Consider the following 25867-nt stretch of genomic DNA (forward strand, 5'->3'; position numbering starts at 1 on the left):
AATCATATGGAGACATTTTATAGAGACCACAGGAAGTCAGATGAAATAAGATTTAAATATACAGGCTGTAGGATACATAATGTCCCTGTAAAAGTTTTTACATACATACTTTGAAGATCTTTATCTTCATAGCAGAGTTATCAAATTACATCATACATTGGATAGAAACTTCACAATTGCTGAGGGAGTGCAGTATAACTAGTACCAGAAGAATACCAGCCTGTTTGTCAGGCAGCTCCATGTCCATCTCCTGGGACAAGGTGAAACAGCTACATCAAACATGGATGTAGCAATGCCCAGGAGGAGAACATGGCCATTCACAAAGCATCTTTTAACAATACAGAAATCATTATCCAAGCCCCAAAGAATCATCCTTGGCCAGCACATTTAGAGAGTGTACAGAGAGTCCTGACAAGAATAATTGAAGAAAGGATGTCAGGAATTCAAACCAACTACTTTGCTTTTGGCCTCTGCCACAGAAAAGATATTGCAAACTGGAGAAGCCTAGAGCCTTGAAAAAGATCTCAGTGTGAAGACAACTAAATCCTTGTAAGAGGAGCACAGAATGATAGATTTTGTGCCTGTGCTGGCTGAAATGATGAGCTGCCACATCCACAGCAGCAACATAGGACAGCAGAAAGGAAAGAACACTTCCTTCCTTCTAGTTTCTACCTGATATCAAACATGTTCTATAGCCTCTTCCAGGATAAAGTGGTGTGCTGCAAGAGCATCCCGATTTAACGACACAGAAGCAGCATTACAGTCACACACGCTGCCAGTGCTGACTTTCCCAGCCGTTGCCAAAGCCAATGTCTGCTGCTGAGAGCAACTTCTGGTCTGCAGCTTCCTTTCGCTGTGCTATGAGCTTGAGGCCAACAATCAGCCTCAGAAGGGGAGACTGGGCAGAGCCTAATAACCCTATAGTCTCTGGGACAGGAGATATCTAAGATGCTGACAGCATCCCTAGATATCTGTGTGTTTGTGTGTTTGACAGCCAGTGGATTATATTGAATCCATGAGCCCCTTGAAGTCATATGGCTGGTTTGTGCTGCTTGTGCAGGTTCCACCTCTAATCCCAGTTTTCCCCAGTCTCACTTCAATTAACACTTATATAATCTCTAGACAAGAAGAAACAGTGTATCAACTATAAAAAACAGTGGTTCTGTATTTAATTTGAAAAACGCATATACAAGTACATAAAATATTTTGGGAAAAATGTGTGTATACATATATATATATTATATATGCAGCATGCACATGTTATCTATGTGTGCGTGTGTGTGTTTATAAAAAAATACATGTACACATATGTGATATAAGATACAAATACATAGTTGCCTAAGTATGGAAAATAAGTCTTCCTGCTTCTTGTATGGTATAATGATAACTGCAAAGACAATAGTATAAAGTTAGGGAAAATGAAAAGAAGATGCAGAGAAGAGAATATTGATTGGCTCAACTGTAATCCCAGCTCTTCCAGAAAGTAACTTCCGAGGCTCCAAGGTCAAGAACATCTGTGGAGCTCTTACATTTATTATCAGTATCTCCACTAGAGGGCAGTGCGTCCCGTCATTTTCCTACTTATTTGATCACGCACTTTAACTACCGAGTGCTTCTAAAATGCTGCAACTTTTAAGAGCTAAAGAGCGCACACCCCAAACGCTCAAACCCCTAGTTTTAAGGATTACATAACAGAACAGCTTCAGGCCATTCCCTCAGGTCCTGCCACTGGTTACCACAGAGAAGGGGTCATTGCCTGCCCCTCCACTTACCCTCGAGAGGAAGCTGTGAACTGCCATGAGGTCTCCCCTGAGCATCCTCTTCTCCGGGCTGAGCAATGGACGCAGATGTGTGCGTGCAGGTGTGTACTTTTAGGGACAGTCAGAGCCGATGTGAATGGCAATAGGTCTAGCAGTATCTTGAAAGAGATGCATTGAGATTGGAGAGATAAAGAGACACCGTAACTACGCTAATAAGTGCTAAGATATGATTGCTGCAGAGCTTAAGGCTCCTCCAGCAAATTTTCTTGGTTATAAGAACAGGAATAATTCTACGCTTTGAACCAAATACCTTTATTGAATATGGAAACAAATACTGTCAGATTTCTGTCTTCTATCATCCCAGTTTTATCAGATGTATCAACTGAAGAAAAATTATATGTTGTATTTTAACTTGTTTTTGTACTCGTTTAAAGATTTTAAAAAGTTCAAACATATGGACACTTTGTGTGAAAGTGTACAGAGAATTTTGCATTACTCATCAAAATGGGGTGGGATACCAATGCATTCTGCATATACTATGGAATGGAAGATAAAATAGGGAAAGGAAAAATGTCAGCATGTTGACAATAATGAGGAACTGGGGAAACCAAGCCAGAGGTGTTGTGGTGCTGAAACATTTTTAGAGAGAAAAAGCCATTGCACTCCATAGAGAGTTTCTAATTGAGAAGGTGGACAGACGCTTTGTAGAGGTAAATGATGGGAAGAGGCTCTAACTTATACATTAACTTATTAACTTATATATTTTCCTTTATTTTCTGAAGCCATGTGAGTTTGGGGAGGTAACAAGACCTGCAGCCTATTTAGGTGCTTGCTGGGATCCCCAGGAATATTATTGTAACCTACTGTTACAAGCATGAAGATGGCAAAATCCAAAGGCAGCTGTAAAGATGAAGATGGTAACATTTGTGGGATACCAACATTGCTTTTGTAGTGTGTGTCTATGATAACACAGAGATCTATCGACATCTAGACGTCTGAATGCAACCAAAAACCAAAGCAGGTATTATGTTTGTTTAGGAAACAAAGGAGACAGTCATCATGAATGCTGCCAAGCAATAAGATGCTTAGGGTAACCCTTGATCAGGTACGTGATGCCCTTTGTGCACGGCAAGCCCACATTTCCAGAGGTTTGAGTCACTCTGTGAGATGTTGGTTCTGTATCTCGATAGTGTTTATTTGTCTGTTAATCACATTCCTTTCCTTACAGCAAAGATCTGGAGTTTTACTGCTGCTTCCAGCTTTTCTGCTGAAAAGGCCCCATGTTTCTAAAATGAAAGTGGCTGTTTATGAAGAAAACTATTTACAGACATTCTCTAACTGTAGATAGCCTGTTGCAAAAACCAGCTTCCTGTGTCCCTCTGCTGTTACTTAAAGTATTTCTCTGCCCAGCTGCCACAGAAGTTATTTCTCTAACCCCTCTCCCATCTCTAGCTTGAATCTGTTTATACTTCATGTAAGTCTGTTGTCCTTTCTCCTTTGATAAAGCTGCTCAGGTACACAGCAGAGGAGAGAAAAACCTTTACATTTCCTCAGATTTAAGGCACTCAATAAAACACTTCTCCATTTTTCTGTTACTTCACCATACCCAACAACAACAGTTAAGATTGTGGAACATACTTGGAAAAGCTCCAAAGGACAATTAGCCTGGGTAGCTCTCAATAGGACAACATGCACTTTTCTTTCTGCAAATTGGGGCATGCCAGAGCCAGGTCATGTGGGCAGTGGTGCAGAAACTGGGGAAAGAGAACCATCAGCGTCCCTGTGCTGAAAATTTCTGCAGAAGAAAAAGACTGACTGCAAGACATCATCATGAGCTAAGACAGTCAAGAAGGGAGTTGAGGTATTTATTTATGCTAAAAGCTAGAAAGGTAATCTGTCTGGCAGCTCTGAACATCTTGTTTTATAATTAAAGAGGCTTGAGAGTCTCCTCATTTGATAACATATTCCAGCTGTTTAGACTTTAAGGAAAAATACTAGAAGATTTGCAACTGAGTCATGAAAGACCAGGAGTTCAGTAGCAGTCCAGACTTCAGTTATGCAGGGTTGGGGTTTTTTTGTCAAATAAAAAAGAAAGCTCTAAAAAAGATATTTCAACTAAGCATTATGCTCTATTATGCACTCCATAATTCCACTTTGTAGATTCAAGAAGAAAACACTTGCAAAAACTTAATCCAGAATGAAAGTAATCCAGATATATCAAAATTAATAGTATTACTTAAATTTTGCTCTCAATAACTCCTTCTGAGACTATGACCTGCAGCATAAATGAGGAAAGTACATTTATTCCTATAAAAGTTTCCTGGTTTTTTTCAGGATGGATTTAATTACTAAGTACAATAACCAAGGCTTATATCCTACTCATTCTGTGAGAATCATTTTCCATTAGAATTTTCGTTTGGGGCTGTTAAAAGAATTGTGGCTTTAGATACATCTAAAAATTTTACCAATAAAACTGATTATTTTAATGGACTTTGTCAGGTCATGGCATCTTAAATTAGCTTTTCTAGAGGAACTTGTCAGGTCATTGAAAAAGATTTGGTTACCTTTTTTTTTCAGAAAAAGTACTCTAGAGTGTGTTTGCCAATGTATTTGTGACAATTCATGCCAGAGAATTGCACTCTTCACTAATGCAGCTGTGAGCTTTAAAGAGTAGACTAGGTTGCTGCCTGAGGGGTTAAAAAAAACCAGCAACAGCGAATTGCCCTGCCCCAAGTGGACAAGGAGGTCTGCTGCTTGTCAGCTCCAACAGCAGCAGCCTTTGAGAGAGATAGGTGATGGAAAAAATGAGACCAGAGGTGAGAAAATATGTCACAAATTAAATTAATAATTATGTGTTTTGAAGCAAAATTGATTAATTGTTACAAGCACCTGCAGAGATTTGTTGAAGGGCAAAACACAAGTTCATCTTTACCTGAACGTGAGAGATCACTTGGTTAGGGGGGTTGGACATGGTGACCTCCAGAGGTCTCTTCCAGCCTCAGCCATCCTGTGGTTCTGTCTAATGGGCTAAGTGACAGATGATCAAGCTTGTGCCCCCAGGCTCCCCTGACTGTGGAATAGCCTCTTCCAAGATGGTAGCAGGCTGAATTCCCACTAGCAGTACTCCAGCAGGCAGGGTGGAAGAGGCCAGGCTCCAAGGTGGTTCTGGCAGGCCTTAACTGGGAGTGTGAGATGGAGCAGAATGGAGCCAAGAGGCTGTCTTGCTTATGGTGTCCTGCCTCAAACACTGGCATTCCAAGAGAAGGGAGAGCAGGGCAATCACATATTATGACTTTTTCTTAGTACTCCTCCAGCCTTTGATGATTTTAATCCTTGGGGTTTTCCTGGGCGTGTGGTGGTTTGCCTGTTTAGTAACCTACAGTGGATTTCTTTTTCATGTTCTTTTCCAGTCCCTCTGGGATGGTGTACTATGTGCATCCACAACATTCTTGGCAAAGTGTTTTTTAATTATACTATGTGTTGTAAGAAGAGATACTAACTTTTTCTGGATTTAAGCTGAGATTTCATTAGCTTAATATGTTGTTCACCAAGTGTTGCTTGGGCAAAGGCAGTGTAACTCATCCAAGTCAGCTGTTGTACTTCACTGAGGATTTTGTAGGTCTCTTTCCTACCTACCTTATACCGTCTCTTTTCTGAGATGAAGAGTCTTAAACTATTTTACTTCTAAGATTTTAAATTAATATCTTAGATCATACCATATGCTCTTGCCTCGATCTTTTCCAGTCCTTGTTGGTCCTATCTGCGACAGAGGCCAGAAGTGCACAGAGTAAACCAGGTGTGGGTGAGCCATGGATTTCTATGATGCTGATCTGATGAATGGAATTATGGATTATGATTCATAGTGGTCTCTGACAAGCAACATCATTTTATACAAAGCTCTGACTGGATTTCCCTGTGTGCATTATTTCACACTCACCAAAACTGAATTTCACACACAAATGTTCGTGCTATCCTTCCCACCTTTGGGTATGCAGCATATACCCTAACTGTCACCTTAGAGAAACAACACCCTTGTGGGTATCAATGTAGACCTCATGTTATTTTAAACACTTTGAACTGCAAAAAATGATGAGTTAACTTCAGGATAATCTCTGTCCCTCTCATGTATCAGCATATATGTAGCCAAACAGACACGGAACCAAAATGGAATATAGTTGGTCTAGGGAACATTTATGACAGCACAGCGTCGCCAGTCGGTTGAGGGAGGTGATTGTCCTGCTTTTCTCTGTGCTGGTGTGGCCTTACCTTGTGTCCTGGGTGCCACAATATAAGAGAGACACAAAGTTCTTAGAGAATATCCAGAGGAGGGCTACAAAGATGTTGAAGGGTGTAGAGGGGAAGCTGTATGAGGAGTAGCTGAGATCACTTGGTCTCTTCAGCCTGGAGAAGACTGAGGGGAGACCTCATTGCAGTTCCAACTTCCTTGTGAGGGGAAGAGGAGCAGGCACTGATCTCTCTGATGACCAAGAATAGGACCCAAGGGATTGGCCTGAAGTTGTGTCAGGGGAGGTTTAGGTTGGGTATTAGGAAAATATTCTTCACTCGGAGGGTGGTTGGGCACTGGAACAGCTCCCCAGGGAAGTGATCACAGCATCAGCCTGACAGAGTTCAAGAAGTGTTTGGACAATGCTCTCAGGTACGTGATGTGACTGTTGGAGATGGTGCTGTGCAGGGCCGGGAGTTGGACTCAATAATCCTTGTGGGTCCCTTCCAACTTGAGATATTCTATGATTCTTTGATTCCATGACTACTGATTCTGACTGTCCCTTCCCAGTTTCCTCCAAGGCCCTCCTCCAGGGAGGGGTGGGACAGGCTCCAGGCTGGGCGTGGGACAGGCTCTGAGGGCTAGGCTACTTCAGAAATGCATAGAAATTTAAAAATTGTATTGGTGCACCTATTGGGCAAGGAGAAGGATTCAAGTTAGCCAACATCTCATTAAAGTATTGATACTTTTAAAATTTATGTGAAGGGGCTATATGTGAACTTCTAATATATATATAAACAAACGTGAAAAAACCTGAAAAATACCCCACAATAACAATTAGAAACAGTCTAATTTTATTTCGTTACTTGATTTCCCTGCCCTCTTCTATGTTTGGAAGTTTTTCACACATGGCAGGTAAAAACGAGGGAATGAATCTTAAATCATGTTCTTTTTTCTGTTTTTTTAATTATTATCATTATATGTACAAAAAAGTTCAAGCGCATTTATAGATTAAATTTCTATACGTTAATTAAAAAACAAAACAAAACACAAACTCCCCTCCCAACCCCAAAAATAAACAGAAGCCTTTATATCTTGTCTTTTCAATAAAATTACATTAGCTACACAGTAATGCTTACAAGTAAGCAAGCTGCCCAGGGCTCATATTCCCCAAACTGAGGGTAGTTTGGACATGAATTTCTCAATAACCTCACAAATTGCAATGTACATATATGTGTATATATTTATATGTTTATATATATGGATGTCAACTCACACCCACTGATCAGGGAGGGTAGAAGTCATTATTCTTATGATGTCCCAGAAGAATATATTTCCAGGATTAAAGAACAGTATGATGGGCCACTTTTAATAATAATTTTTTCTCATCTTTCTAATAAAAATTCTCCAAGGCTTCACAGTATACACCATCAGACTCGAAGGATTGCTGTTGCTGGGTTCATTTTTATATTCCTTTCTCAAGGAGCAATGCTACTGACCCTAAGAGGAATCTGAGCTAACTAGAGGCTAGTTAGTGAAATGGCATGAAGTGTACTTGAATGAGGCATCCTTCCTGTTCCTTTCTAAACATTGTCAGAAGAGAGATGAAGGGTTATGAAGAGCTGCATGAGGCTGGAGGGAATATTTTCAGTCAGCTGTGAGCATCTTTTTTCTCCTGAAAAAGGAACAATTAACTATTTTTTTAAATATAGCAGTTGATGTCCAAAGTGCAAGGTTTCTGCCCCTTTGGCTCTATTTTGTGTCAGTTACAGTTCAGGCACTTTGCAGCATAATTTAGGAGGGACTATGCACTTGAGGACCATGTTCAAGATAAAACAAAGTCTGCATTAGATGTAGGACAAAAAAAGGCTTTCAATGTAAAAATATTTCCATGTTAAAAAAAGAGAAATGAGAGAGATTTCAGTAGAAACTTCAAAAAAAATTCTGCCACAACAAAATGCAGAAAGCAACTAAACTATTGTGATAGTGAGAAAGCTGGAATCATGTGAAAGTGAATAGTGAAAGGTAGCTTCCAGGCAAATTGGTGGGAGAGTTTAGGTGGGTTACATATCACTAAGGTTGGCCTTGTACACAGAAAATGTGCAGATCAATTAAAACTAACACTGTGAAATGCCACGAAGCATTGAATGTTCACGTTGCCTTGTAAACGGTAGTCCTAGGTCCACTCACATTTATTCTGCTCCAAAAAACTGACAATACTTTAGCAGAAGATAGGACATTCAAATATCTCACTGTGCATGTTGTGGTTTTCCACCCTCTATTGTGAAGAAAGTCATGGTAATTAGTGGTGGAAAATTATATTTTAATCATGAGATACCCAAAGAAAAATGGCAGATTTTAAGGGCCTTGGCTGTTGCCTATTACTTAGGCACAGGAGCTCAGGAATCATTGCAGCATGTGATGTCTGAACCAACTATCCACAATGCTGCAGACAGCTTCCTCCTCAGTGTTGGATGGAGTTGCAGCACAGCAAAATATGGTATAGCTTTGCCTTGCTTGTGAGGGGAACTTGCCCGGTGTTCTCAGGTGGTTTGTGGCTCTCCTCTGTCCATGAAGGTCAAATGTAGGTAAAGAGCTGTAAGTACTACAAGAAAAGCTTTGCTTTTGTCTATTCCCAGTACAACTTCTGTAGCACTTCTCTTTCCAAGCACACAGGCATTTGTTGAGAGGTGAAAAGAATTACACATGGCGTGGAATATGCAAACAAGCTGTAGAAAGATATTTCAGAGAAGGGTTCCAAATACGCGACTGCTCAATCTACCTGCCATAGCTTTTTTTCAGGATGTTTGGTACAGCTCCCATTCTCAAGTCTTATTTTCTTTCTTTTCTTCTTTCTTTTTGCCTGCCTGAAAGAAGTCAGTTTCTGACACCTGGCCATCATGAAAAGTTTTCAGCTGGTTTCTGCTGGCACAGAATCACTCTCCAGTCTGTGGTTGAATTTTCATTTATCCAGCTGAAAATCTGGTTTATAATCCAAACCATCTCTGTAAGGAAGGAAAGCTCACTCCCCAGGCACTGTGTAAAGCTAAAGTCTGCTGAGGGGATGGTTCTTCTATGCATAACCAACAGTGAATTGGTGAAAATGTCCACTTGATACTAACCACATACAAGCAGCATTGGTACTGTAACAGGTTAATGTGGGAAAGTCTGTTTCCTTAAAAAAAGATGCTCACCACAGTCCTGAGAAATTAATAACTTCAAAAAATGCAGAAGTATTTGCAAACGTTGTTAGTTGTAGCTTTCCTTTCATTGCATGAGATGTTTTGCTGTATAGAATTGAAATAAATAATATGAGTCAACCTAACCTTTTCAAGTGTCAGTGTTTGACTCTGATAAGCAGTTGGGTGAGTATTGTGGTGAATTCACAGTGGCTGTGCATTATGCATTAATGGTAAATGCCATGCTACTTTTATTCTTTCTTTTATAGAAATACAACAAGAGAGAAAGAAATATAGTAAAAAAACCCCCAAAGATTAGCACATTTCTTAGAAAAACAACTCCCAAACCAGCTTTGGTGTATGCTCTAATTCATGTACAGTAGTATTTCACATTCACTGAGAGTCATAAGTCTTTGGTTAACTATCATACAACCTGAGAGTAACTTTTGTTCTAAACCTATCCCTTGGTCTTATGCAGCAAGGCTATTTCCAGGCTAACCCTGTTGGATTTGCTTCAGTGCCTTCTTGAATAAACTCAGTTCCTTTAGGACTTCCATTTCTAATCAGAAAATGCTGAAGTGCAATTTAAGTATAGCTTGAGTTCTGTCACTGGAGCAAGGTATTTTGAGCATGGCCATTCAAAAGGAAATGTCATCTGTGTCTACTCATGAGTTTCACAGGTGTCTTTCTTCTGGGAATATCTAAAGCTAAAAAACACTTTCCTGCCTTTGCAAATTGACCTTTACTCCCTCTAACCCATCCATAGGTCCACTTGACATTGATCTGACTGACATGGTCCTGCCAGAGAATAAACTTTCCCTTCTGTTTTCCAAGCTGTCGCTGAGCAGCACCGTAGGGCAAAACAATTGCATGAATTTCTGGTAAAATTCTTTTGATGCAAAATAATAAATGAAGGGGTCTATGCAGTTGTTGAGGCAACTGAGGCACAAGGTGAGCTTGTAGGCAGGGTACAAACTGCTGTTGTAAAATAGGCGGCTGATCATATGTGCAAGTAGGATGAAGTTATTGGGGGCGAAGCAAGTGATGAACACCAGAAGGACAATTGTTGCCAGGTATATGGATCTAGTCTTCTGCCTATTACCATATCTGCTTGATGTCTGAATTAGCTTCCTAATGATACCAATGTAGCATCCAACTGTTACAATAAAAGGGATCAGGAAGAGCAAAATGAATAAAGTGAGGAGAAAGGCTACCCAAGCTGCAAAGGTGGGCAGCATATCCCATTTTAGGACATCAAAACAGGTTATAATCCCTAATTCTTTCACTTCATAGGTCAGATCTGTAGTTTCTAGTGGGTAGAAGGCTAGTAGCAAGGAAATCCACATAGCTAGGCAGGCAGCCAAGGCATACCTTTTTCTTCTCCACTTGATCAGCTTCAAGGGGTGTACCACACCCATGTACCGCTCCATGCTGATAAAGGTCATGGTCAGTATGGAAGAATACATGTTGGAGTAGAACATCACTGTCACAAGGCTGCAAAGAGTCTTGCCAAATGTCCAGTCATTGTTTTGGATGTGATAAATAATCTGGAAGGGAAAACAGCAGGCCAGCATAAGGTCTGTGATGCTTAAGTTGATCATGAAGATAACAGAAGGTGTTTTCGGTTTGATGTGACTGCAGAGCACCCAAAGGGAGAACAAGTTGCCAGGGATGCTGATTAGAGCCACCACTGTATACACAACTGGGAGGGTGATGGAGACAGTTTTATTCTGGAGCATTGCCAGCGTCAAAATGTCCAGGTGGGATTCGTTTTTAACCATTATTCACAAGTGGGTTGTTGATCCCTGTAAGCCAGCTGGATCGTATCATGAAAACTTGGCTTGAAAACCTAGAGGAGAAATGTCAAGTGAGAAAAACAAAATGTCAAAACAGAAATTAAGAACATAAGTCCTCTATTAATCAACTAACAAAAATTCTTTAGTTTGACAGATTGTCTCTGAATGCACTGAATCCATTAAAATTACTTTCTGAAAATTCTTGCCTCCCTCCAAATCATCATAATATTTTACCAGTCTCACTTCTTCCTATCTCGGAACAGCTACCTTTCCCCTGCTGAATGGTTTTCTGATACTTAGAATCATAGAATTATTAAGGTTGGAAAAGACCTCCAAGATCATGGAGTCCAGCCTTTGAGCAAACAGCACATGTCAATTAAATCATAGCACTGATTGCTGTTAACCAGCACCCCCAGGTTCTTTTTCACTGGGCAGCTTCCCAGCCACTCTGCCCCAAACCTGTAGTACTGCTTGGGGTTCTTGTGACCCAAGTGCAGGACTTGGCATTTTGCCTTATTGAACCTCACACCATTGACCTTGGCCCATCAATCCCTCCTATCCAGACTGCTCTGCAGTCTATTCATTATCACACCTCCTATTTTACTGTAACATAAAGAAAATCACATATCACAAGTTGAAATTCAGTTGATGTCTGCATGTGGTCACTAGTCCATAGATTCTTCATGAGCTAAATCCATCGTATCTACTCTAGATGTCATGACCTTGGTTTCTGTAGTGCACAATATCTTCTGACCTTCCCCCCCCACAACTAAAGAGTGATCCATTTCAAGTAAGGGCTGGATTAAAAATTTTTTTCATTTGTTTTCAGCTTAGGGAAAGGAGAACATGCATGCAGTGACTCTTGCTATATTTATAATATAAACAATATAAGGAAAGAAACCATGAGAACCAGGGACAGATTGCAGTTGCCTGGACTGGTTTACAGGCTGGAGAAGCTTCCTTCTACCAAGAAGAAAAACTATTGAGCTTCAGTTTCTGCAAAATGTAAGTTATTTAAAAACGTTCTGTTTGCAGCTGTCTTATTTGCATCATCTGTAATTCTGCAAAATTAGTTTCAGTTTTGCAGTCTGCAAAGCAGACCCATGCTTTCACTGTCTGGTTTACACAGATCTTTCTTGGCAGATGCAATAGCTCATGGTTTAGCCTATTTATTTCAAGCAGCGTAGTAGCATTCAGCAGCTGCAGGAAAGAACCCACGCCTCAATGTGCTACATGTGTAGCTTTCGTGTGTGCTACATTGCTTTCGTTAAGCTGCAAGTACAGAGAGGCAGTTTCACAAAAGTAGTGTTGAAAAAGTGAAGAAATGGCAACGAATGCCCAGAAAGGCAAAGGAGAGATCTGCAGTAGGTTCTGTGAAGAGTTGCAGTAAGGGCTGAAGAGGTGCCAGGCCAAGTCAGACGATAACTGTGGGCACATCTCTGCTGTTTAATACCAGGCAGAGAGTGGGTTCAGGCACACTCCCACTTGTGACCTCCCATCACTTGCACTGTTCATTCCAAGGGTCTTGTTGCAAGACAGCCCTGCTGTAGGAGGTTAGATTAAAAAACAGAGGTGTCAGTTGGTGTCACTTTACATCATATCTTGTTGAAAAAGACCTTTAATTTGTGTGGTCATAGACCATGAGCAGTGTAGCTGGTCAGTCCCTCAAAGAGCCCAGCCCCTGGTGCTGGGAAACTCTATAGCTGGAAATAACTATTCTGCCAAACACTGTGCTTTCTGAGAGAGGCTTTTACTGAAAAACTTTCTGAACCATTGGTGGTTCCTGAGACCTGGCAAATGTGAAGTCTCTACTGGAGGCTGCAGTGCAGTAAAGAGATAATCAACTCAGAAAAACCCAAGTGCAAATCCAGAAAAAGGTACAGCTACAGCAGCAAGCTGCTCAGTGGGGGCTTATTGAGGTTCTTTCTTGATCTGATCTTGTGACATAGTACTTCAAATGTCAGCTAAAAATATTCAGAAGTGCTGAGAGTCAGTATCAAGAAAGTGTTATTGACTAATGTTGCTTCCAGCTGAGTTATTGGAAGCCTAGAAAAAGGAAAAAGAAAATAGGAATTGCAAAGATGTCAGAGATGTACATATATCATGAACATGACACAGAGCGAAGTACTGAAGTGATCATCAAATGGGCACAATTGCAAAAAGCACTTTGAGCCAAATCTGTTGCAAATGAAATTCAGTTCTTCTCAGGGGAGCTATATCAAGAATTAAACTAATTCTTCATTTTTCAGGCTAACTTGAAAAAGCTCTCACTGTCACATAACTCTTGGGGAAAAAGCCTTAATGCTTTCTATTTCAACTCATCTGTCTGTATCTTACCATAGCAAATACTTATTCATTAAGTCTGTTGCCTCAAAAATCCTTCTCAAGTAGCACCCCTTTGTGCCTAACAACTCAGTACTTCTCAAAACAAACAGAAAATTGTTGTCTATATCAGAGTATTCACAGAGCTCTAATAACATACCTTTGCAAGTGAAAGGTATTTGCTGTCACAGGCCCCTAGATACTACTCCTATAGAAATTACAGGTACTTGGGGAGGTAGGAGTATAGGTGAAAATTTCCATTAAATCTGTCGCACTGGTCATAAAGCTATCTAATATGTCTTACATTTTAGTTTGTGTTAATCTCAAATGTATTTTCTTCTGTACTTGCTTTTTCTGAGAGTACATCTTGATAAGAAGGAGATAAAAAATGCACTCATAGGTACTGCTGAATGCAAAGCAGTGTCAGCATTCGTGGCCTGGCTAAAGGCAAATTTTATGCACTCGTGGAACGCTACTGTCAGTAAAACATAAGTACCTCCAGATGTAGGCACCTCTTGAATTGAAGTTGAAGGACACCAGACTTTGTGGTTATGTGCCTACAAGAGTTCTCCAAAAAGACCTACCCAGGTCTCCTTGACATGGTTTTCAGTAATAAAGATGTCCATCACAATGAGCAAAAGAAGAATGCTGTGGTGGTTCCTTTAGAGTCTTCTGCAGGGGAGAAGGGGGCATGCAAAGCACACAAGACTGATGTCACATGCCATTCTTGAGGTCAGTTAGTCCCTCGGGGAAATGTGGAGTACAGAAAATCCTCCTTACAATTTTGTCTTTCCTTTTGCCAGGTTCTCTCAGGCTCTAAGCCGTAATTTCTTGTCAGGAAAGCCTGGACTAGATGAAATTTCTGCTCTGATTCACACTTACTTGTAATAATTTGCTTTTTAAATGTCTAGCAGTGTGGGGTTTGGCTGGGATAATTTTCTTCACAGTGGCTGATATGAGACTATGTTTTGGATTTTTGCTGAACACAGAGTTGACAATAGAGAGATATTTTTGTTATTGCTGAGCAGGGCTTACACAGAGCCACCACACTGCTTTTTGTAGTGCCATGCTGGCAAGAAATTTGGGGGTACATGAGAGAGTGAGAGGAGACACAGACAGACAGGTGACCCAAACTGACCAAAGGGATATTCCATACTATACAAGATCATTACCAGTATATAAAGTAGACGGAAGAAGGAGGAAGGGGGGACCATTTGGAGTGATGGTGTTTGTCTTCCCAAGTAACCCTTTCATGTGATGGGACCCTGCTTTCCTGGAGATGGCTGAACACCTGTCAACCCATGGGAAACAGCAAATTCATTCCTTGTTCTGCTTTGCTTGTGTGCACGGCTTTTGCTTTCCCTTTTAAATTGTCTTTGTCTCAACCCACAAGTTGTCTTCCTTTTACCCTTTCAATCTCTCCCCAATCCTGCCTAGTAGGGGCTGAGCAAGCAACTGTGTGGGGCTTGGCTGCTGGCTGGGGTGAAACCACGACACCAGGTTAAGCTGCTGGAACCACAATGTACCATTTCAATGTACTTTACTGCTCCCATTGCTGCATCTATTGGGGTTTAGTCAATGCTGTGTTTACATTTTCATCTTGTTCAGGTTAATTTTGTGTCCTTCCCTCACTGCACCCACAATCTCTGTCTATCTCGTGTGGTTTAATTTGAAAATGTAATACATCAAGAGAGAAAAGAAGCTCTCTTTAGAGGTTTAGAGTTAGAGTTCTCTTACTTTTTATGAGTTGTTTCCTTTCAATTTCAGGTTTCAAACACAATTTGAATCAGTGAAGCTTGCATGGATTTTAAAACATCCACCGTAAGATATGGTTTCATATGCATAATCTGTAAAAATATAGTTCTGTTACATAAATTTCCCTGTTGGAAATACATGGTTTTGCTTTGTTTTTGGGAGAGCTATATTTAAAATATGACAGACCAATGGACATAAAGATAGACTGAAACAAAAACTCAATAAGGATTCTTCAAGTGACATGATCCAGTGTTATTAACATTTACATCAGTCCTCAAGCTTCTGACATAGAAGGAGAAACGTTAAGCTATTCTGCTTGCCTTATTTCTGAAATATTTAGTGGATGGATGTATATTAGTCTCATATTAAGTACTAAACAACCTCTGGAGTAATACTCACTAAATCTATGTAGGATTTTTTCACTACTCTGTACTCACTGGCTCATGGCACTCGGCACAGAAAACTCAGTTGGAAATTCAGTGGCATCAGATTTTCATCCAAGCTGTAACCATAAGCTAAGGTGATAGTTGCTTAACACTTTTCTGACAGGAATAGTGATTTCTTTCCCTTCAATTGACAAAAGATGGTAAATAAAACATTAAAGGGTGTACTAAAAATCAAACAGTAAAAAATCACAAGATATCTATGTTATTTCTTTGCGATGGAAGGGTAACTGTAGAGATGTCTCTATTTTTAGAGAACTGCTAAATTAAACTGATGTGTTTTCTCTCTTACATCTATTATCTTCCTGTTGTCAATGTCAAGTGCACCTGTGAAAAAGACTGAAAAGCCCATGAACAAAGTTAAAATGGGAATTGCCAATTTATAAAAACTTTTGAGATCTGTTTTGTGATTTGAGATGGAAAAATAAATCTCAAAATATATCATGCAGCAGAAAGCCTTTCAAAATCTATTGTGTTTCATAATTTTTGGTTCACTACCTGTCAAAGCACTATTGCATAGGGAAAAAAGTTCTTATGGAATAAACTCTTTGATATTGTTACGCTTTTAGAAAGACACCCTTCTAACTGAAGAGCGTAGGATAGCATGCTTCAGATTACAGGAAAAATAAGCTGAAATGCTATTTCAACTCAATTACAAATAGATTCAGAATGAAGCAAAGTGAAAGCACAGATTTTATTGTAAGCACTTAGAAAAATCCTATTAATTGTTTTTCATCAATCCAAGTGTAGCTGAAGAATGTATTTTGTTTTTTCTTAAAAGACTGCTTTTTAGAATATTTTTATTGGTTTTTTTTACTTACTCAGTTTAATACTATTACAAAGCAGTAACAAGAGCTAAAGGATTAAGATAGTTTATGTCTACCTAACTGTAGATAAAACTGGAGAAAACTTACGGATTCTCAGTACAGAGCTCCTGCTGGGTTTTCAACCCCTCCTGGACTGTCTGAATTACTACTGAGATGAGTGAAGTGAGTAAAAGCACATAAAACAAATGCTTAATTTCTATTGTAGACTGAGTATGAGGAGAAGAAGGAGTCAGGAAGGCAAGGAGCCAAGAGTCAGTAATCTTGAGCTGTGGGAAAAGTGACAAACACTTTGATATTTAGACAGAGTAAGGGGTTTTAATATGAGGAACAAGAAGAAAAAGTGCCCTTTTGTAACACTTCTCAAGTACAGTTCCTAAAGCATCATTCATGCGATTCAGAGAAACACTTCTGCAAATGTTCAAGTTCACCAAACTGAGGAATGTAAATGAGTTCATCCCCGATTGAATGTTTCCTAAACTGAACGTGGGCCTTACCGAAAGAGGCTGCAAGTTTTGTCTTGATGGTTCTTTCTCACACTTGCAATAAACTTTCATGCAAATTTTAGCTTGCAGGGTTACATCTCTACATCTCTAAAAGCCAAGATCTTGGTTCACTTAGTGAAGATGTGAACCTAAGTCTTTTAAGAAATTTCTTTGTATTTGGGCTTTCTTGTTCATCTAGCCAATTGTTTTCCTATGGTTTTGTTCTGAGTATCATTATTACAAAGGTCAGAAACTGTTGCCAAGCCTGTAGTTATGTTATCACACAGGCATTATTCGGTGTTGTAGCTTACCTTCTTTTAAGAAGAAATACATTTGGGAAATGACACTTCTAACCTCTGTGAGCTTGTGTGTGCAAGTATTACCGAGCAAAAAAACCAAAACAAAACAAAACTGAGAGCATCCAACCAGCTCTGATATTCCTGGCCTTCCATGCCATAGATGACTCAGATAAAGGACATAAGTAAACCATATGTATACCTTCACTGCAAAAGTTGGCATATTTTTTACAATGAAAAAGTTACACTATAATCATTATATTAATCAAAAACTCTTTCAGAGACAAATGTCAGTCTTTATCTCAGTACACCCAGACAAAGCAAACCCTATGGTGGTTATAGCTCTGACCTCAAACAGTCAGGGCAAGGTAAGACAAGAGTGTCTTCTCTCCACAAGGGTTTCACATTGAGAGGTAAAAACCCCTCTATTTTTTCAGCAGGAAAATATAGGAGCATTACCAGCTTTCATGTAGTGGAGGGGTGCATACCTCCACCTGTTAGAGCATGTTAGCTGTATCACTGTAGAGAAAAAACACTTTATTCAAAAGTGAAGAAAAATAATGCTGTCATTTCTGCCTACTAGGGAGTGCTTCTGTTCTCCAGCCTGACAGAGTGCAAGCAGGCAGTTTCCAAGATTGAACCAGAAAATTCTTACTGTGAATTTTAAATATACAGATGAAAGGCAAAGAAACTCCACAAGCAAATACTGCACTGAATCTTCAGAACTACCTAAGTAGTAAAATTAACTGTACAAATCTACTTTCAGATTTCCTGTATCTGTCCTGGACTATGCAGTTTTGCTGATAGTTGAATTTTAGTTCACTTGAATCTTCACCTTTTCTAACTATAAATCAGCAAAGTCAGGATTCTGTGCTGGTGTTAGCAACATTCACCCTAATTTAGGTATGATTTGCATAAACACAGCCACTGTCATCTGTGTCAATAAGCCAGTTCAGAGCGAAACTCATCAATGTGGTCTTTAAAAGTTTATTTCTGCAGTAGTCAGGTTCTTGGAAATAGTAAGTCTGTGGGCCAGTATTGACAACTCTCAGCATCTAAAGTATGATTTTACAGTTCAAGTGCTAGTTAGATTACAAAATAAAGCAGTTTGCAGTTTTCTTTATCAGTGTGCAAGTCAGCTTATAAAAATGCTATGAGCAAAACCTTAGGTCAGTTGAAACCCAAGCTGTGTAACTCTACTGATAGATTTTTTAGGCTGGTTTAAATTTCAGCCAGAGTAAGCATCTTAAATGGGATTTAAAGAGGTTCCAGTGTAGGGGCTAATTGCTAGAATATAACATATATGTTGGTCTTTCCTACATAAGCAGACTTTTTAAGCTCAATTTTTTGAAGACTGATATTTTAAACGAGATTAGCAAAGCTAAGGCAACAGAAGAGTTCAACATAAGAGCTCAGGAATTCGTTCTATAGGACACAGAGTCCTCTGTGATCACTGCCCCTATACGTACTCGTATTTCCCAACAGCACAAGGTAACTTGCCTCTAGGTGAAACAATGATGTCTTGCACAGGGAGGAAGAGCCATGCAAGCAGTTCCTGAAACTGCTGATTCCTGGCAGGGAACCTTCACTTAAATGGACTGCAGTGTTTGTCAGATGGTGCATGGCCATGAACAGCCAGCTTGTAAACCTCCTTTTAACTACTCTGGCAGACATCCTGCATAGTGTGGAGTTATCCTGTGCCAGAGGGCCCTCCTGCAGGTACCTTGGCCTTGACTTCTGGCAAGATGGTGAAGAGACATGTTTTTATAGAACTTTGACCACAGAAATACCTGATCTAATTGAAATTTAAATAACACATGAACTGATTTCCTTTATAACTTTAAATTTTTAAATACTATCTGTATCCAGGATTGACAGAGAATGACTTCTGGTCAGTAACTACTTCCCTCTACAAGTAATTGCCTCACATAGCTGTTGTGAGAGTCAGAGGAAAAGTGTAGTTGATCATTTCCCTTCTGACCTCAAATTCCAGGAAAAGAATTTAATAGTTTATTGTCACAAGGCATTTGTGGTAGGCAATATGACAGATTCCTAAGAGAGAATTCCTCAATCTTCAGAAACTTGGTGGTCTTACACTGAATCTGTATGGTCCAACTGGCATTTTACAGCAAGCAAATATATATAAATATACACATGTATAAGCATATGTGTATATATATATTCTATTTGAAATCTGTACTTTCTATCTTTTCATCTCTCGTTTCTGTGAAGCTCTCTGCAAGTGTTTCCTCTCCTGTTCAGTCCACAAAGGGATTGAGGTAGAGTTGCCTGTGTGCTCTTGAAGATTATCTTTAGAGATTAAAAAAAAAAAAATAAAAGGAAGAAGAAAAAAAAAGGAAAGAACCTCAGATGTTGTTTTTTCTCATACTTGCACTAAGGATATGAAGGTCTGTAGCTGCTGGTCGATTCAGCTTATGATGGAGCTCATACACAGGACAGGCCACCAAGTTTTGCAGGTATACCTGAAAGGATAATTTGGTGTGGTATTTGGGAAATATTTTGAGCAAAAAATGTAGAGCAATTCTAACATCCATATAATGTACTGGGGCCAGAAATTGGAAGCAATATTTTTAGGGATGTATCAAATAACTTGGTTGAGCATGTAAGCTGTCTTTAGATGGGCCTTCTTCCACTGCTTCCACTAGTTGGTCTCAGTACATTCAAAACATCTTTCTACCTCCTAGATAAATAGATGTGTCTCAAAAAGCCTGTGCTGGATCCATAACAACTGATGACTTGTAAAATTACAGGATGAATTATTGTTCCTCCTATTAAGTAAGATCTATATGAAAATGCAAAACTCTTTCCACAGCAGTAGTACTAAGTGGCAGGATTTGGGTATAGGTGGGCTTTCCTGCCTGGTCTTTGCTACAGCTATGGATTTATCATTCATAGAAATCTAAGTATCTATTTTAGGTTGAGTTGGAAAGTGTTTACTTCGCTGGGTGGATCTCCAGTGACTGCAATATTTGCAAACATAGTCACTTCCACAGTAAATGCAGGTGTTTGAAGCTGATTCCAGCCTGTTTTAAACATCCTGTTGATTCAGATCCCAATTTCCTGGAGACCCATAATTGCCTAGATTCTGTCAAAATCTAGACTAGTTCACTAAAACATAATTGACCCCTTTCACACTTGAATCACTCAGCTGGTACTTTTAAATGACCAGGTCAGCTTCTGTGTGAAAATGAATTGGAACAGAATAGGATCAAATGAATTGTTTTACCTGTATCCATCTTCTTCCACCTGTGTGTTGAAACCTACAGTCAGTTTTACGTGATCATAAGGACTCAGAATAAAAATTATTTTGTCTTCTTCTGGTCCTGCTGTAGTCCTTGCTCAGCACATATCATTTAGCCCTTACTGGCAGGCCACATACTAGACTGACCACTCTGCTCTCTCCCCAGGTGCCTTCTGCAATGTTCTGGCAGTGAACTCCTGCAGCCTAGGCATTCTCCTGACTCTCATGTCAGTTTGGAGTAATTCTCACCTCAGCACTAGTGAAAACAGTCTTGGCTGAAAAATACGAGACCAGGGGCTCTGTAGGAGCTAAACTGATGTGCACTGTGCAGCTTTCTTGCATATCTTATTCTGTGCTCCTGAAAGGGCAAGAGGAGTAAGATATACAGAAAGAATGAGCCTCGCTTCCTGTCAAACTGTACCTCTTACTGGAAGGCTTTGACCCAAAAATGGGCTGCTGGAGGCACTTTGGTATGACTGGAACTGATATTGCGTTCAGCCATTCGCCTGTACCTCTTGTCAATTCCCACTGAAAATAGGTGACTGCATATATTTCAGGAGGAGAGGTGGGCCTGGGCTGTCAAAGGACTAGGAGGCAGCAATGTTTGCGATCCAAGGCAGTGGGAAACGTGAGCTCATTTCCCAGCACTTTAGACTATGCTTCCTTTCCAGCTTGGCCGGAAGGGACTGGTGGTTAGAGCTCACCTCAGGTCATCTCCATGAGAAATCTTGCACAGTCATAGGTCTTTCTTTTGCCAGTTTCTTTTACTGCTCAGAATGTGAACCCTGAATTGTACTACTGAGCTATGTCTGAGCTGTATTTTTCCGGAGTGATGTTCAGTTGCTCACGTATATGGTCACGTACAAGTGGTTGTGGTTCTCTGCTAGAAAAAGTTTCTTCATTTTTTCAACATTGCCATCAACATTCAGTAGTATTTAAGCTACATCATGGGGTACCATGGCTGATTCTGCCTTTTGATTATGATCATATAATCTATGGAGGCCCAGTGGCATGACCAGGATACTTTTATCTTAGGAGCAGACCTGTAAGTCTGGTATTCATGCAGCTCACAGTGAAGTCTGAGGCAGCTCTGTGTGTTGTATGCACAGCACCTTGGAGCTCTATGTTCCATAGGTAGGAGCAAGATCATTGTTTCCAAGCTTGTGCAAACTCACTTTGTTCACCTGCTGAAAGGACTGAAAATTGGCTTCTCTGCAAAAGCTCACAGCTTAAGCTGAGCATCAATAACTGCAGCTGTGCTGGTTGTGGCTGGCACAGGACACAGTATGGATTCACAAGTGCCTGAACAGTGCAGAGCTCATCTACCCAAAGGCACAGTGCACAGGTATCGGGAACCTCAGAAACAGCAGCCTACAGGAGCATATATGACCTACTTTTAAAAGCAGTGTCGTATATGCACAGAAAGGAGGAGCAAGGAGCCAACAGTATTATTACTTTCTCCCTGACCTACCACTTAACATGTTTTTCTTGACTTCTCCTCAGCTTGGCAATGTGATACCAGTTAGAGGTATGACTGGTAATATACAAGAAGTAGAGATTATAAAAAGGGGAAAAAAGGGAAAATATTTCTAAGAAAAGCTTCACCTTTAATCCAGTTTCTTTGTGACTACTTGAGCTGTCACACTAATACAAAGAGATACAACAGGAATAGCACCCTGAAACCACATCTGCTTCATTCCTCTCAATATCCTTGAGTGAAGGTGAGACAGCAAGTCAAAGTTCAGCTTTTCAGCTGAAGCTGACTGCAAGTGCCATGGTATTCAGGGTTTGGTCTTCCTCTCCAGTCCTCTCTGCACTTAAATAACTTAAATGTGAAAATAAGAGAGAAATTGGATTCTATCCTTGTCTAAGATACTCTTTCTGCTTGGAGAAGTATGTAAGTGCCCTCACTATAGTCAGATATATGCCAATACATTATTATAATGAACGCTACCTATGAAGTAATGTCAGAAGTCAAACATGTTCTGCAGCTGTTTTTTGTGGGGGAGTGAGTCTCCAAAATCCATTAGAACAGCTTCTTACTGGCATTACTTGAGTTCCTCTTTATTGCTAGCAAAATGTCTTGAGATGTCTTTATTTTGGCTGTTACGCAAATCATTATTGGAATCTTTCTGTCTTGAGAAGAAGTGCTGCTGAATACACTGGGCTTTAAAGGGTGTTATTTATTAACTGTGCACTAAAAGTTAGTGTCTTAATTATAATTTTTATGACCTTGGCATTTAGCCCCAACTTACTAGAGCTAGTTTTGTGTATTCCATTTGCCAACACTCTGTATCTCATAATCACTTCTATTACATATATCTTGTGATCTGCTATCTTTAAGCATATGGGGAAACAAACACGTTCTTGCAATGAAAGCAGAGGTGTGGATCCATATCTCATCAGTCACTCTGTGTATTTGATTGCACTCATACAAGCAAAGGAGGTTGCATACCCCTCTTGGATGAAGTTTTGCAAACCAGCTCCTGGTTACCATGTGAGAAAGTGTATCTTCATTATTATACCATGGGACATACTATACTGCAATCAATGTATTACCTCCTTACACCCTTCTTTGTCTCTGCCATGAGTTGTCTGCATGTGAACACAGCACCCCAGTTGCACCTCACCAGGGCAGATGAGAAGGGCAGGATCACCTCCCTCGACCTGCTGGCAATGCTTTTCCTAAGGCACCCCAGGGTACCATCGGCCTTCTTGGCCCCAAGGACACACTGATGGCTCATGGACAATTTGTTGTCCATCAGGGCATCCAGGTCCTTCTCCACAGAGCTGCTCCCCAGCAGATCAGCCCCCAGCCTGTGCTTGTGCATGTGTTGATTCCTCCCCAGGTGCAGGACCCTGCATCTGCCTTTGTTAAACTTCATTAGGTTCCTCTCTGTCCATCAGTCCAGCCTGTCCAGGTCTTGCAGACTGACAGTACAGCACCCTGGTATATCAGCCACTCCTCCCAGTTCTGTATCACCATCAAACTTGCTGAGGCTGCACAGTCTGTCCCTTCATCCAGCTCATGGATGAATAAATTGAACAAGATTGTACGCAGTACTGACCCCTGGGGAACACCCCTAGAAACAGGTTGTGAGCTAGGCTGCTCTAAGGCAATTTTGATGACTGGTACAGTTATGCTCCAATAAGATATGTATAACAGTAGAGCAGTGGGAGACAGTTCTTTGGAGACAAAATTTGGGCTGCTAGGAGCCCTAGAGATCTCTAAGTGGTGTGGTCTGAAATATTACCACATTCCTGTAGTTTCAGTGTGTAACTTGACAACAGATGCATAGAAAAATGGTATAGGTGCACTTAAGAATAAAAGAAATGTTTAGTGCAGATGGTGCCATCAGAAAAATATGGTTTGACCTAAACTAAAATAGGGCAAGGTTTCTGTTACTAAAAATTAAGGTTATGGTTTTTAAACTAAAAATTAGAGAGAGCCAACTGTCACAGAAAAGCGTATAGTTCAGGATGACACGTATTTAGTGGTGGGAATGTTATTAAATTCCCTGCAGTCTTAGTAAAAAGGACAGGAGAAGGTGTTAATAAAGCCCAAGAAGGAACCAGACAAACAGTTTCTACATGTGACGTATGTAAAGCACATCATACAAAACAGTGAGCCACAAAAAAACCCAGACACATAAAAAAACCAGTTAAATCAAAAGTGTAAAAATGCTGAGGCTGATTGCCCTGGTTTTCAGCTGGGAATCTGACCTAATTTAGGCATCTGAGGAGTCTGATGAAAGAAAGTGATTGTTAGGAATGGTATGGCCAAGGCACACACTGCTACAGCCCTGCCAAAACAGGCCATGCAATTGGACGATCGGTACTGTTGTATTACTGGGAGCTTTGTGTCACATCCAGTAAACAATTCAGCTGCATCAACACACAACAGAATATTCGTGGGCTGAAGGCTGTGACTGGAGGACTGCATCATCAATCACATAACGAGGATGGTAAATGTGGCAGCAGTGTTCTTGGGATAGAAAAATCAGCACCAAACAATATGGAAATAAAGCCTTTCAAGTACCCCTAATCAAACTAGGAAAATGTACTGTGGTGTGATGTGTGTCTTCAGGCACATCAAGTGTGATTCCTTGTGGAAGCCAGCTGTTCAAGGTCCAGCGGGGAGCTCCTCACAAGATGAGAATTAGCAGCTCTCAGCTCAGGCCTCTGTCACCCTGAGTCTCCACAGCAGCAGGAGCACTGACCTGGGGTCTCCTTCCTGACTGAGACAACAAAGAGCTTTGACCTATTGACTATTGCAAATAAATTTCTACAACTTCAACTGCTTAATTGAAACTTGTTAGCAAAAGGCAAGCTTGAAACTTGGGCTCTCATGAGGAGTTCCCTATCAAAAGGTTTTGGTTCTGTTTTTCAGTGTCTTGTAGTGCCGTAGATCATGAAGGAGAATTGCCTCTGGAAGCTCCTTTGCTGGCAGACACCTGATGCTTTGGCAGTGGCTGAGATGTGATCCCAGCCACCACAGCAGCCTCCTTCTCTTCTGAAACCCCAAGGATGCCCTCAGCTACCTGGGAGTAGAGACAGGATGGTGCTTTTGAAAGTGCAGCCTGCTCCCCAGCTCATGGTGAAGGAAGATCAGCACCAACTACTTTCTCACTTCTCTTTCTGAGAATAGTGGAGGTTATCTATTTTTCACTATTACTTAGTTCCCAGCTCTGTTTCGGGACTCATTGGCTGTGCTTGCTCATGAGAAGTTCAGGGGCTTGCAGCCATCTCGGGGTTTTCCCACCAAGAGCTGCCAAGACTATGCCCTCCCCAGCCCTGCTGAAATGCCCTGGAACCTGGGCACACTTTCTGCACGTGCACATGGTGTCCAGCCAGCATCTGCGTGTGGCATCAGCTTGGCAGTGGAGAGGCCTGGTGGGGCATGTGAGATGAAGTCACCCGTGCTTGTGACAGTCACTGAGCACTACAGCCTGCGGTGAGGTTTAATGTGGTTTGGCAAGCAAATGATGGAAAATGCCAGTGTTTCGAAGCTCTTTCAGGGAACTGAAGGAAACAGGCCTGAGTCCTTTTAATTTTAACATCTCAGAAAGACTTTTATAAAAACCTAAAGGCAATGTACATTTCAGGAGAGCAAATTTTGTTTCCTTTCTTCTTCTCTGTGTATTTCTGTCTTACATTGTCTTATCATCATACAAATATACAGAGAGAGAGAAAGAAAGAAAAGGAAAGGAGAGTTTTAAGATTTAAAATAAATAAATTTTCTTGAGGATTGTGGTTTAATAAAGGTTGTACATTACATTTTCATAAAAGAGTCTGGAAAGGCAAAATAAATTCTCACAATCCCTTCTAGCCCCATCCATCTATCCATGCAGGTGAACAAACCATAGTGCCAACATACTAAAGATAAGAGTGCAGCGATAAAATATGTTTCACCACATGATGTGGGGAAAGTTTTTTACAAGTTAGGCCTAGCTGCTCAGTGTAGGTTCCTCTTTCAATTCTCTGAAACTCTTTAAAAAAAATTGCACACACAAAAAAACA

At 40.4% G+C, this 25867-nt stretch overlaps 1 protein-coding gene across 2 annotated transcripts in view; it reads right to left on the reverse strand.

The window, feature by feature from the left end:
- Positions 1-6856: 6856 nt before the first annotated feature.
- The window catches only part of P2RY8 (P2Y receptor family member 8), a 34440-nt gene continuing 15429 nt past the window's right edge, over positions 6857-25867 (reverse strand). For both annotated transcript variants that reach the window (XM_069029265.1, XM_069029259.1), the window contains one exon: positions 6857-11013. In XM_069029265.1, coding sequence (XP_068885366.1) covers positions 9872-10945 — 1074 coding nt within the window. In that variant the 5' untranslated portion in view covers positions 10946-11013 and the 3' untranslated portion in view covers positions 6857-9871. The remainder of the gene's footprint in view (positions 11014-25867) is intronic.

This window comes from Aphelocoma coerulescens, chromosome 1, assembly GCF_041296385.1.
Source record: "Aphelocoma coerulescens isolate FSJ_1873_10779 chromosome 1, UR_Acoe_1.0, whole genome shotgun sequence".
Classification (NCBI taxonomy): domain Eukaryota; kingdom Metazoa; phylum Chordata; class Aves; order Passeriformes; family Corvidae; genus Aphelocoma; species Aphelocoma coerulescens.